Source organism: Carassius auratus, chromosome 28, assembly GCF_003368295.1.
Source record: "Carassius auratus strain Wakin chromosome 28, ASM336829v1, whole genome shotgun sequence".
Taxonomy (NCBI): Eukaryota; Metazoa; Chordata; class Actinopteri; order Cypriniformes; family Cyprinidae; genus Carassius; species Carassius auratus.
In genome coordinates this window covers 11,317,949-11,332,838 of record NC_039270.1, presented here as the reverse complement: position 1 = coordinate 11,332,838, position 14,890 = coordinate 11,317,949, and the positions used below count along the sequence as shown (strand labels likewise).

At 35.4% G+C, this 14,890-nt stretch overlaps 1 protein-coding gene across 5 annotated transcripts in view; it reads left to right on the top strand.

Annotated features, from left to right (window-relative positions):
• Positions 1 to 13,053, top strand: part of LOC113046784 (NACHT, LRR and PYD domains-containing protein 3-like) — a 60,197-nt gene extending 47,144 nt beyond the window's left edge. For all 5 annotated transcript variants that reach the window (XM_026207765.1, XM_026207761.1, XM_026207762.1 and 2 more), the window contains 2 exons: positions 11,978 to 12,021; positions 12,105 to 13,053. In XM_026207765.1, the coding sequence (XP_026063550.1) occupies positions 11,978 to 12,021; positions 12,105 to 12,643 (583 nt within the window). In that variant the 3' untranslated portion in view covers positions 12,644 to 13,053. The remainder of the gene's footprint in view (positions 1 to 11,977; positions 12,022 to 12,104) is intronic.
• Positions 13,054 to 14,890: the final 1,837 nt, after the last annotated feature.

Here is a 14,890-nt window from a genome sequence, read left to right as displayed (position 1 = left end):
CTCTCAAATATCTTACACTTGTAGTCACTATGTGCTTTCAGATCTCTACTATCACTACTAACACTCGGAGAGCACGCTATGTACGTCGCAGGAAGGCCTGTCTGACAAACCTACGCCATGTCCCTCTGACCTCTACTACTATGCTCTCTATTCCAGTTGGTCTCTGGAACTGCCAGTCTGCAGTTAACAAAGCAGACTTCATTTCCTCTATTGCTACCCATTCCGGTCTCAACCTCATGGCACTGACAGAGACTTGGATCAAACCTGAAGATACTGCCACCCCTGCAGCACTCTCTACTAATTTCACTTGTTCCCACACTCCTCGTACCACTGGGAGGGGTGGAGGTACGGGTCTCCTTATATCCAAAGAATGGAAATTTGAACTTCAGCCATCATCTACAGGTACTGGTTCATTTGAATCACATGCCATTACTGTAACCCACCCTGTTAAAATTCACTTTGTGGTCATTTATCGGCCTCCAGGTCCACTGGGAAACTTCTTGGAGGAGTTGGATGTGCTGCTATCAAACTTTCCTGAAGATGGTACTCCTCTGGTACTGCTTGGTGACTTCAACATCCACTTAGATAAACCCCAGGCTGCTGACTTCAAAACTCTGCTCACCTCATTTGATCTCAAGCTAGTGTCCACTACAGCGACTCACAAATCGGGCAACCAACTTGACCTCATCTACACGCGCTGTTGCTCTGTGGACACCACTTCAGTTACTCCACTGCACACATCTGATCACTTCCTCATTACTGCTAACCTAGCACTTACTCCTGAAGTGGCACACACTCCAACGCAGGTCACCTTTCGACGGAACCTATGCTCACTCTCTCCATCTCACCTATCTGCTGTGGTTTCATCCTCTCTTCCACCATTCTCTCAGTTTTCTGCTCTGGACATTAACAGTGCTACGGACACTCTTTGCTCCACTTTAACATCTTGCTTGGACAACTTTTGCCCACTGTTGTCTAGACCAGCACGCACTGCCCCATCTGCCCCCTGGCTGTCCGAGGTTCTCCGAGAACATCGCTCTAAACTCAGGGCTGCAGAGAGGAAATGGCAGAAATCAAAAAACTCTATGGACCTCAATGTGTATCAATCTCTCCTCTCTTCCTTCTCTGCAAATGTCTTCACAGCTAAAACATCCTACTACCACAACAAAATTAACAGCTGCTGTGATGCTCGGACACTCTTCAAGACTTTCTCTTCTCTTCTTAATCCGCCGCCTCCACCTCCTCCATCGACTCTTACAGCGGACGACTTTGCAGCTTTCTTCACAAATAAGACAAGATCCATCAGTGACCAATTCTCCACACCGCAGACTGAGGAAAACTTCACAATGACCGATGCACACTCTTTATCCTCCTTCTCCCCACTCTCAGAGATGGACGTCTCCAAAATTCTCATGTCCAATCATCCTACTACTTGTCCACTTGATCCTATCCCCACTCACCTCCTTCAAGCGATCTCTTCTTCAGTCATACCTTCACTTACTCACATTATCAACTCTTCTCTTCAATCTGGAACATTTCCCTTAGCATTCAAGCAGGCTCGGGTAAGCCCACTGCTCAAGAAACCATCTCTAAATCCAGCGCTTCTTGAAAACTACAGACCGGTATCCCTGCTTCCATTCATTGCAAAGACACTTGAGCGGGCTGTGTTCAACCAGCTTTCTATGTTCCTTGGACAGAACAACCTCCTGGACAGCAACCAATCTGGCTTCAAAAGTGGCCACTCAACTGAGACTGCTCTGCTCTCGGTTACTGAAGCCCTGCGACTAGCAAGAGCAGCTTCAAAATCCTCGGTACTCATCTTACTGGACCTGTCTGCTGCTTTTGACACTGTTAATCACAAGATTCTCCTGTCCACCCTCAGAAAGATGGGAATCTCTGGAACTGCTCTCCTGTTGGTTAAGTCCTACCTCTCTGACAGATCATTCAGTGTGTCTTGGAGGGGTGATGTTTCAAAGTCACACCACCTTGCTACTGGGGTTCCTCAAGGCTCAGTACTTGGACCACTTCTCTTCTCCATCTACATGACATCTTTAGGATCTGTCATTCAGAAGCATGGCTTTTCTTATCACTGCTATGCTGATGACACCCAACTCTACTTCTCATTCCAGCCTGATGACCCGACGGTAGCTGCTCGCATTTCAGCCTGTCTGAGTGACATTTCTAGCTGGATGAATGACCATCACCTTCAGCTTAACCTTACAAAGACTGAACTACTGGTGATTCCAGCTAACCAATTGATTCATCACAACTTCTCTATACAGCTAGGCTCGTCAACCATAACTCCTTCGAGGACAGCCAGAAACCTAGGAGTTGTGATGGATCATCAATTAAGCTTCACTGACCACATTGCTACAACGACCCGGTCCTGCAGGTTTGCCTTATACAACATTAGGAAGATTAGACCCTTCCTGTCAGAGCAAGCAACCCAACTTCTTGTCCAAGCTCTTGTTCTCTCTAGACTGGACTATTGTAATGCTCTCTTGGCGGGCCTTCCTGCATGTACTGTCAAGCCCCTGCAAATGATCCAGAATGCAGCAGCGAGGGTTGTCTTCAATGAGCCAAAAAAAGCTCATGTTACTCCTCTCCTCATCAGATTACACTGGTTACCAGTAGCTGCTCGCATCAAATTCAAGGTACTGATGCTTGCCTACAAGACGACCACTGGCACGGCACCAACTTACCTAAACTCACTGGTTAAATCCTATGTGCCCTCAAGAAGTTTGCGTTCTGCAAGTGAACAACGCCTTGTGGTGCCATCCCAAAGAAATTCAAAATCACTCTCACGGACCTTTTCCTGGACTGTGCCCAGCTGGTGGAATGACCTCCCAATCTCAATTCGTACAGCTGAGTCTTTACTCATTTTCAAGAAACATCTAAAAACTCATCTTTTTCGCCTGCACCTAACCTACTAACACCAGTACTTTTCCTTTTCTTGTCTCTTTTTTCATTTAATAATAAAAAAAAAAAAAAAAAAAAAAAAAAAAATTATATATACCTGGCTATGCGTTCTATACTAGACTAACTGAGACTTGTCATGGCACTTGTATTCTGTTGTTGTTCTCTTGTTGACCTGACTGCTTCTATTGTTCTCATTTGTAAGTCGCTTTGGATAAAAGCGTCTGCTAAATGATTAAATGTAAATGTAAATGTAAGCAACATAAACAAAACTTTTGTGTTATTTTGTTTAAAAAAAAAAGCAAAATATGAAAAACTCTGTTTCTGAAATTGATAGTGACAGTACAGTTTCATAGTATTTACAATTTTTCGCCTGTTTTCTTTTTGGCTTATGTTTAATTCGTTGCTTCGTTACATGCTGCCCAGCCTTTGTTTCTTTTCTTAATTCTTTTTTTTTTTTTTTTTTTTTTTTTGCTGGCTTTAAAAAAAGTAATAATTAAAAAAGAAAGAAAAAAAAGAAAATACTTGCTGAGGCTGAGCTGACAGTCTTTGGAACCACATCATCTGAGCTTTTTTGGTTTTAAAATTCTTAAATTGCTGGGTACATCAGCACCACACTTCATCTTCCCAATTAATCTGTCTCTCTTTAAGCAGGTTTTCATCCAAGTGTGTGACTCTGTAATGTAAAAACATGTCAACAATAGAGTCATCAGATGATCGAACTTAGTGGCTGTGATTTTTTTTATTTATTTATTTTTATTTTTATTTTTTTTTTACACATTAATATCCTTTTAAATGTAAAACCAAAACAAAAGTTAACAGCCTCGAAGTTGGAACAAACGTAGATTTCTGCAGCAGAACTCTTTATTTGTTTTACTCACACAGAAACAGTATAAATAGTAAATATTGTATAACACCAAACTCAGTATAAATCTCATTAAACTATCATGAACACTGGCTATAGGCTGCTACTGTATATACTGATCCACCAATGTAAAGTTATCTTGGTTTAGTTCAAGGACCTGACACATTTGAGCTGGACCCATCTGGACAATTTCAGTGTCCAATTTATCAACAAATAACCCTTTATGAATCAACTTAAAACAAATAACCCTTTATGAACCAATTCATAAACAAATAACCCCTTATGAACCCTGTGTATTAATGAAAAGCTGTATGTTATCTTTAGTGGTGTCCTCTAAATAAATCAAGTTTCATCTAAATGAACTATTAAACTGATATTAAACTGATATACAACAAACTTAGCAACATATGAACATTAAAAGTACTGCAGAAGCACTTAATAATCTTCTCACCAGCAAAGTACAAGATTCAGAGGATGCAACGTCTTCTCGCAGTGTTTGGGCCAGCTGATTAACTTACTTCGTCAGGAAACGTTAAATCCCATTCTCCATTATTTAATGTTTGGAAGTGAATGTGCATGTCTTCAATGTAACACGACAGACCTATTTTGACTATTATTATTATTTTTATTTTTTTTTGTTAAAAAAATTCTAATAATCCGAAACGCAACATTGAAAATGTGTTATAGTTTAGATAAAACAGCTATAATATAATGATAACATCAATATTGTACACGCATGCACACAAACACACACACACACACACACACACACACACACACATATATAAATTATACTTAATTCATAAAACATATATTTTGTGGGAATGTACTATCTGTGAATATTAATTTATTGTTCATTTTCAATTCTGATTAAGTGAGACTGCTTGTTTATATTTTACAAATACTTAAGCAGTCGAACAAGCATTTTTATATATTAATTCAGATCGTAAAGTACCCTTTAAAAAATCACATTACTATTAAGGGGTGGCGGGAAATTCGATTCTTAGATAAATCGCGATGCGGACGTGGACGATTCTGAAGAGATTCACAAATGTCCAAAATCGATTAAAAAAAAAAAAAAGTATATAGTTCTAATAACGTAATATTGACGAAACGCAAAAAACGGAACCCTGAAGCGCGGAAGTGCAGTGCCCGGACCGTCTGTGACGTGCACATAACAGAGAGAGATGCAACGGCTGAGCGCGATGTCCAAACACCCTTCTCGTGGGGGCGTGTTAAGATGGCGGAGAGATAAGTCGAACTTTTTACAGGCTCTGATGTAATTGTGCAAAAGGCCGTCTATTCTTAGTCTACAGTTTTTCTTTATTTAAGATTATTTATTTACTCTGTTTTCTGTTATTACATTCGTGAGTTTTTTTTGTTTATACGAGTCTATTCGCTTGTCTTTTTTTGCTGCACTCGCTGAAGCGTTATGGCGGCGAAAACTGGAGAACATGCCTATGCTGGAATAGCTTCAGGTGAAGAAAGAGATGAACCTATCGATACGATGGAGATTGAAGTGTCGTCTGCTAAAGATGTTAGACAGAAGACTATGCCTCATACCCCTCTCAAAAGTCCTGGACCCAAAAGAGTGAAAGCAGTACAGGAAAAGGAAAGTGATGATATTTCCACTAGCGTTCTGTACGCCGCCATCCAAAGCCTCAGTCGTAAATTCGATGAAAATTCTGAATACATTCGTGCCTTTGAATTCCAACTGAAAGTGAACACTGATGCAATTGTCAAAATTTCCGAGTCTCTGGATGCCAATACGACGGCGTTGAAAGGTGTTAAGGAGGATGTGGTTAATTTGAAATCACAGGTAACTCACTTACAGAAGGAAAACGAAGTGTTGAAACAGAAATGTGTGGAGCATGACCGATACAAACGCAGGTGGTGTTTGAGGCTAAATGGAGTTCCAGAAAGAGAAGATGAGGATGTCAGAAGTGTCGTGATTGATATCTTGTCTCAGATTGTCCCTCACTCTCCAGAACAATTGCAGAATACTGTGGACACAGTTCATCGCCTTGGCAAAAAAGTGAAGGGTGCAAGACCGCGGCAAATCATCATTCAGTTTGGCATGAGATTTGTACGTGACATGGTTTGGAGAATGTCAAAGAATGCACCGGTCTGCATGGAGAAAAAAATTCGTTTTAGAGAGGATTTTTGCAAGGACGACCGGGAGGCTCATGCTCGTCTATGGCCTAAAGTTGAGGAGGCAAGAAAGAAAAACTTGAAAGCGTACCTTCGCGACGGATATGCAGTGATTAATGGTCAGAGAGTGACAGCTTAGTTAGTGGTGAATGAAGTGATGTGCTAGCTTTTGGGTTACTTTAAATCTGTGAGGAGAATAGGTTCAATTGTCTACTAAGGCACAGTTAGGCTATGTCGTATTCAGGATCATGCGATTGTATGGATCTAGGTATTTCATTTAGAATTCTATTCAAAGTTAATATCGAATATATTATTTGTACGTCATTCTTTAAGGCTTATTTTGAGTTCGGTTTTATCGGCCTTAAATGTGTTATTATATGCCTGTGTAAGAGGAACGATATTTGATCTTCTGCAAAATCTATAATTAGTTTTTTTTTTTTCTTTCTTCTTCTTAATTCAAGTTTATGTCTTTTTCTCTGTTCTCTCTAAATGTTCGAGGTATTAGGTGTAATGTTAAACGTAAGGCACTTTTTCTTTTTTGCAAGGAGCAAGTAAAAGTAAATTGTTTCTTTCTTCAAGAGACTCATTCAACTGATGTAGATGTAAGATTTTGGAAATCACAATGGGGTGGAGAGGCTTTATTCTCTCATGGAACTTCTCACTCAGCAGGGGTCGCTTTTTTGTTTAAACGGATGGACAGCAAAATTGTTGCAAGTTCAAGCGATAATGAGGGTCACTGGATAATGGTGGTTCTTGAATCAAATGAATGTAATTTAATTTTGATAAATGTTTATGGTTACACTAACAAGGCCGCTAATAAGTTGTTTTTTCAGAATATGGCTACAAAAATTGATGTCTGGAAGAACACATATTTTACAGATAAAATTATTATTGGAGGGGATTTTAACGCTGTTGCAGATGAATGGCAGGATAGATACCCCACTCCTTTCACCACATTTTCCTATAACCCCCTGATTTATAATATATCTCAGTTTCTTGATTTAATTGATGTTTGGCGTGTACAGAACCCACATAAGAAACAATTTACATGGGGTTCCTTTTCAGGGCGCATTCAGCGTTCCAGGTTGGATTTTTGGTTGATAACTAGTAATCTTCTTTCTTCTACATCTGAGTGTAATATTTCTCCTTCAGTTTTAACTGATCACAGTGCCATATCACTTTCTCTTAGGAGTAATGACAGCTCTACGTCTACAAGAACTCACTGGAAGTTTAATAATAATTTACTAAAATGTGAATCTTTTTGTAATTCTATTTTGTTAATGATTAATAATGTTAAAACCATGTCTGAATTAACCTCAATTGGCAAATGGGAATGGGTCAAATTTAATGTAAAAAAAATAGCGATTAAAGAAGGCAAACAAATTGCAAATGCTAGAAAATTTAGGCAGACAACAATTTTATCAAGACTAAATTATTTCAGTAATAAAGACATACTTAGTAAGAGTGAGGAAAAAGAACTTTATACTCTTCAATCAGAGTTAGATGATTTTTATACAGAAAAGGCTAAAGGAGCATTTATACGATCTAGAGCCAGGTGGATTGAGGAAGGGGAAAAAAATTCTTCATATTTCTTTAATCTAGAAAAACAAAAACAAGCTTTGAAAATTATTAATAGACTTAGTATTGATAATTGTATAAGCCAAGAAAAAACTCAAATTGATGACTACATATATTCCTTCTATAACGATTTATATAAATCTAAATTTTCAGAAAGCGATTGTGATCTCTTCTTCTCCTTTTTAAAAGATAGAGTTCCTATTATAGACTCTGATTTTAGAAATATGATGGAGGCTGACATTGAGATTTCAGAATTAGACACTGCTATAAAGCAAATGTCTAATGGAAAGTCGCCAGGTATTGATGGCATCACAGTAGAACTATATAAACATTTTTGGCACGAAATAAGATTTTTAGTTTTTGAAGCACTAAAGGAATGTATAGATAAAGCTGAATTATCTCCATCAATGAAGCACGGTTTAATTATTCTAGCTCCAAAGTCGAACAAAGATAAATTATTTTTAGACAATTGGAGACCAATAACTCTTTTATGTAATGATTTCAAACTGCTCTCTCATGTTTTTGCAAATAGATTAAAAAAGGGTATTGGTGAAATTATCAGTGAAACACAATCTGCTTTTATTAAAGGGAGAAGTATTCACAGTCATATTAGACTAGTTCTTGATATGCTTGATTATAATTTTTTAATTCCCCAGACAAGCTTACTTCTATTTCTAGATTTCTTCAAGGCTTTTGATACCCTTGAACACTCCTTTTTGTTTAGATCCTTAGAAACTTTTGGTTTTGGCCCTATGTTTTGTAAAGTAATTTCCATGTTTTATAATGATATTTTTAGTAGTGTTTCTCTTAATGTTGGTTCATCACCCAAAATCCAAATTAAACGAGGAATTCGTCAGGGATGCCCTGTCTCACCATTACTTTTTAATCTTGCAGTTGAACTTATGTCTTTATTCATTAAAAACTTTGAAGATAGTATAGGCATAGATATTCTTGGTAGAACCTTTACTATAAGTCAATTTGCAGATGACACTCTTTTATTTCTTAAAAATAAAGAGGTACTTCCATTAGTTATTGAAAAAATTTCTGTTTTCTCAAAGGCATCAGGCCTGACTCTAAACTTTAAAAAATGTGAATTAATGGCAATCCATAATTGTAATTTAGACGTTATAGAGGGCATTCCAGTAAAAAAGGAGATTAAGTATTTAGGGGTTATGATTACAAATAATGTTGTTAATAGAGAACATTCAAATTTTAACTCTAAATTAGAAAGTATGAAAAAATCCTTAAATCATTGGTTATCTCGAGACCTATCTATACTGGGTAGAATTCTCTTAACTAAAACTGAGGGAATATCCAAACTTATCTACTTATCTCAAGCCTTGTATACTGCCCCTAGAGTAATTAAATCGGTGAATTCAATCTTATTTAAATTTATTTGGAAAAATAAAACGCATTATCTACGTAAATTTCATATGGTAAAAGAGTATGAACATGGAGGTTTGAGAGCCATTGACTTTGAATCTCTTCTTGGTACATTCAGAATAAAATGGTTGAAAGAGTGTTTAACAAAGTCACACTCGATATGGTACCATATTCCTAACCACATTTTTAAAAAAATTGGCGGCCTTGATTTTGTGTTGAGATGTGATCTCGACCCTTGTAAAATTCCTCTGAAGATATCTAATTTTCATAAACAAGTACTGTTATTTTGGAAAATGATGTTTACCCATAACTTTTCACCTCACAACTCCACTCTTTGGAACAATAGGGTTGTAATTATTAATAGAAAATCTCTGTTTAAAAGTGATTGGTATAGCCAGGGTATTTTTTTTATTCATGATTTGTTAGATGATAATGGCTTTTTCTTATCTTATATTGATTTCATTAGTAAATACAAAGTTAAAATTACATTAAAAGGTTATAATAAGATATGCAATGCTATACCTACTGGATTGTTAAGAATAATCCAAAGTAGTTTTTCTGATCTTTTATCTAGACCAGTAGTTTCTCTCCCCTCTTTGAAAATATGTAATGTTGACCTCTTAGACTATAAGTGTAATAACAAACTTATTTATAAAGAACTTAAACGTATCATCACTGGTGATTATAAATGTTATTTTCTGGGAGATGTTGAAACCCCAGTAAGGGACAAAGCTTTTACCCGTTATATGGCTTACCCAGTTGCTCCAAAGGTCAAGGAGACTCATTATAAAATTATGTTTAGGATATATCCAGTTAGTGACTTTATACAAAAACGGTTTCATTTCGATGTGGATCCTTGTGGTTTCTGCTCTTCTTTTCCTGAAACACTTGATCACCTTTTCTTTTACTGTGAGGTTTCTTCTAAATTTTGGTTTGATATACATAGCTGGTTGTCAGTAAAAATGGAGACAGTTTCTCCTATAACTCAGCAAGATGTGCTCTTTTTTAAATGTGATTTAAATTCATCCTTCTCTGATGTTGTGAATTTTGTTTTGTTGATGGGTAAATATCATATACATACTTGTAAATGGAAAAAATGTAAACCTTCCTTCAATATATTCTTATGTGAGTTTGTTAAAATGTTTCAGAGCTTAAAATGCCTCAAAAAACTTAATCGAAAATCGGAAAAGTTATGCTTCTCTTTGTCAAAATATCTATTATTTTAAAAACATTTTTAACTTCATTGACTACAATTTTGGTTTCATCCTTGCTCCTTGTTATTGTGTTTGTTTTATTTTATTTATTTATTTATTTATTTTTTATTTATTTATTTTTCTCTCTCTCTTCAATGTAAACTATGTGCTGGTCTATATGAAAGTGTCTTACATTGTTGGTTCCCTGTCTTGTTATGTACATTAAGCAATAAAAAAAAAAAAAAAAAAAAAAAAAAAAAAAAAAAACACCCTTCTCGTTAAAAGCTGACGTGTGGAAATATTTTGGCTTCTGTGAAGTTGAAGGGCGAAAGGAGCTGGACAAGAGCCGCACTATTTGTAAGTTTTGTAGAGTAAAACTAAAATATTTTGGAAACACCACAAATATGAGAAGCCATATAATCCAGAGGAGGAAAAACACTCGGCTGTAACTGTTACCGGTCATTGCTGCTAAACAGAGGACATTGAGCAGACTATATTGTCGAAGCTTCCCCTCGGCTCGGAAAGGGCAAAGCGCATTACACAATCAATCTCAACTTTTATTGCGGATGATTTGCGTCCATATTACAACGTCCCATCTCTGAGATATTTTACAGACACCGCGATCCCCACACACTACACAAGACCAAAATGATTGACATGGCGGTTTAAACGGTCACAGAATGCACGTAACTAAGCAACAGAGCATCCGTTAAAGAAGCAGCTACGTTTCCATGGCGACGCGTCAGGCTCGTCACGTGACACACCGCGGCCACAACACTGTGTGACACACACAGATCGTGTTTATTACGTAAAATATTCACAAACTCGCTCATGTCCTGAACTATCTGATATTCTGATTCTCAGATGTGTGTAAATGAGTGTGTTTTGTCATTTAAACCCTTTCTAAATGATCTTGATCGTGATCTGTAATGTGAGATGGGTGCCGTCGTGCTACACTGCATCTGTCCGTGCTGACGTCCAAACTCAGGATATTATATTACTGTTTCCATATAGAGCAAATATACATCTGAACTAATATTATATTGGACTAATCTGTTCACCTTCTTACTGATAACAGTGGAATATAGTTCCTCATAAAACTCGAGGTGTTTATCCATTTGTCTTAAAACAAACAGCAGAAACATTTCATTTGCAGATGTTCCTCCAGTTTTCAGGTTGATGGTTATCAAAGTACTTTAAGTGATAACTTCTTTACACGGACAGGTTTTCTCACAGTAAAGTGAAGTATAGTGATACATCAAGACTTGATAATAACAAAAGTCAAGAAACTACACTTAACTGACTTAAAGCAGCTAGCACATTGACATTGTTTCCTAGTTTCAGTTTAAATGTTAAGTTTAAAAGAAGTGTTTGCTGGACAAAATTAAAATTAGAAAAACAATCTCAGCGTGTTTCTGGATTGTACACCTGACTCTAGATGGACATTGATAAATGGGTGAATAAATCTTTCCTTTTCAACATTGCTGTGAGAAATATAAACTGATTATGTTATACATTTCTCATCTGATTATTTCTGAACATCAGGTTTAGCCGACTGTCCATCAAGCAATAGCCCGAGTGCATCTCAGTGTGTGTGTGTGTGTGTGTGTGTGTGTGTGTGTGTGTGTGTGTGTGTAAGCCTGTTGTCCACAGATGAACATCAGGTTTTGTAGCGTGCAGTGTTTTATTTTAGCGGCTAATGAAACCGAAGTTTAGAGACTCAGAAGTTACCGTGACAACATCCTGATAATATGATGCGCTTCCTGAAATATCATTTAAAGTGAAAACATTGTTTACTTCTCTCTAATAAATGATCTGTGTGTGTGTGTGTGTGTGTGTGTGTGTGTGTGTGTGTGTGTGTGTGTGTGTGTGTGTGTGTGTGTGTTTCTAGTGTGGATCATGGAGGAGAGATCATGATCACAGGACGCCACAAATGTAAGTCACACACAGAAACACAGTTTTGTTGTTTGTAGTTGTGTTGTAATGTGTGTGTTGTAATGTGTGTGTGTTGTGTTCAGACGCCTGTGATCTCACACTGGATCCAAACACAGCACACACTCGACTCGTTCTGTCTGAGGAGAACAGAAAGGTGACGTGTGTCTCTGAGTATCAGTCGTATCCTGATCATCCCGACAGATTTGATCGTTGTCCTCAGGTTCTGTGTTCAGAGAGACTGACTGGACGCTGTTACTGGGAGACTGAACGGAGCGGAGGAGTTCATATATCAGTGTGTTATAAAGAAATCCAGAGGAAAGGATCGAGTTATGACTGTGTGTTTGGACATAATGATATCTCCTGGAGTCTGATCTGCTCTGATCAAGGATTCACTGCTCATCACAATAATAAAGAGACTCGTATCTCTGTTTCTCCAGACTCCTGTAAGAGAGTCGCAGTGTTTCTGGACGAGTCGAGCGGCTCTCTGTCCTTCTACAGCGTCTCTGACACACACACACTCACACACTTACACACATTCACACACACATTCACTCAACCTCTACACGCTGGATTTACACTTTATCACTACTCTTCAGTGTCTCTGTGTCACATTAAACACTAAACACACACACACTCACACACACTCACACACACTAGTACACACAGGTTGAGTGTGTAATGATGTGAAAGTGTGTGTTTTAATCTGAACTCCAGAGAATCTCATCTTCAGGAAGTTGAACATCAGTTTCCTGTTTCTGATCATCATGAAGATGTTTCAGTCACACACACAAACAGACAAATACACAAGTGTGTGTGTGGAATCAGCTCATATTTACACTGCTCTTTCATATTTCTCTGACTCTATTTTCACGAGTTCACGTCATTGTAGTGTAGAGTTCAGAATAAAATTACTTCATCATCATCATCATTATTAATATTATTATAATTATCATGTGTCTGAAACCTACATTCAAAGAACTGCTGGAGAAAAGTGTTTATGCAGCTGTACATTAAAAACATTAATGTGAAGAATTTAACACTCGGAGCCTCTTCATTTTTATCTCACACTTGATGCTTGAAATTTAAGTTTCCCTTTGTTTTTGTAAGAAAATTATTGTATACATTTTCTCAATCAGTAATATTTTTAGTTTTTTTATCTTGAATTTTTAGCCGATTTTATGATAGTATGAAATATTTATACAGTTTTTAATCATCTGTTTATCTTCAATGAAAATGAATTAAACTCCTCCTTTTTTGGGTCACACTTGGTGCTTGAAATTAAGTGTTTTTTGTTGTTTGTTTGTTTGTTTTTAGGAAAATTAAAGTAATACATTTTTATTCAACAATATTTTTAGTTTTTTATTTTGAATGTTAAGGAGATTTTATAATTCTACTCAATATTTAAACAGTTTTTATCATCTATTTATCTTCAATGAAAATAAATTAAACTCCTTCATTTTTGGGTCACTCTTGGTGCTTGAAATTAAGTGTTTTTTTGTTTTTTTTAGGAAAATTAAAGTAATACACTTTTATTCAACAATATTTTTAGTTTTTTATTTTGAATTTTAAGGAGATTTTATAATTCTACTCAATATTTAAACAGTTTTTATCATCTATTTATCTTCAATGAAAATAAATTAAACTCCTTCATTTTTGGTCACTCTTGGTGCTTGAAATTAAGTGTTTTTTGTTTTTTTAGGAAGATTAAAGTAATACACTTTTATTCAACAATATTTGTAGTTTTTTTATTTTGAATTTTGAGGAGATACTGTAATATTATGCTATATTTATACAGTTTTTATCACCTTTTTTCCATGAAAACAAATTTAACTCTAAACTTTTTGGGTCACTCTTGGTGCTTGAAATTAAGTGTTTTTTTGTTTTTTTAGGAAAATTAAAGTAATACATTTTTATTCAATAATATATATATATATATTTTTTTAGAAAATTATTGTATACATTTTCTTATTCAGAAATATTTTTAGTTTTTTTTTTATCTTGAATTTTTAGGCGATTTTATGATAGTATGAAATATTTATACAGTTTTTATCATCTATTTATCTTCAATGAAAATAAATTAAACTCCTTCATTTTTGGGTCACACTTGGTGCTTGAAATAAAGTGTTTTTTGTTTTTTTAGGAAGATTAAAGTAATACACTTTTATTCAACAATATTTTTAGTTTTTTTATTTTGAATTTTGAGGAGATACTGTAATATTATGCTATATTTATACAGTTTTTATCACCTTTTTTCCATGAAAACAAATTTAACTCTAAACTTTTTGGGTCACTCTTGGTGCTTGAAATAAAGTGGGTTTTTTTGTTGTTGTTTGTTTGTTTGTATTTTTTTAGGAAAATAAATCAAAGTAATACATTTTTATTCAATAATATATATATATATATATATATATATATATATATATATATATATATATATATATATATATATATATATATATATATATATTTTTTTTTTTTTTTTTTTTTTTTTTTTTTTTTTTTAGAAAATTATTGTATACATTTTCTTATTCAGAAATATTTTTAGTTTTTTATCTTGAATTTTTAGGTGAATTTATGATAGTATGAAATATTTATACAGTTTTTATCATCTATTTATCTTCAATGAAAATAAATTAAACTCCTCTTTTTTGGGTCACTCTTGGTGCTTGAAATTAAGTGTTTTTTGTTTTTTTAGGAAGATTAAAGTAATACACTTTTATTCAACAATATTTTTAGTTTTTTATTTTGAATTTTAAGGAGATTTTATAATTCTACTCAATATTTAAACAGTTTTTATCATCTATTTATCTTCAATGAAAATAAACTAAACTCTAAACTGCTTCATTTTTGGGTCACACTTGGTGCTTGA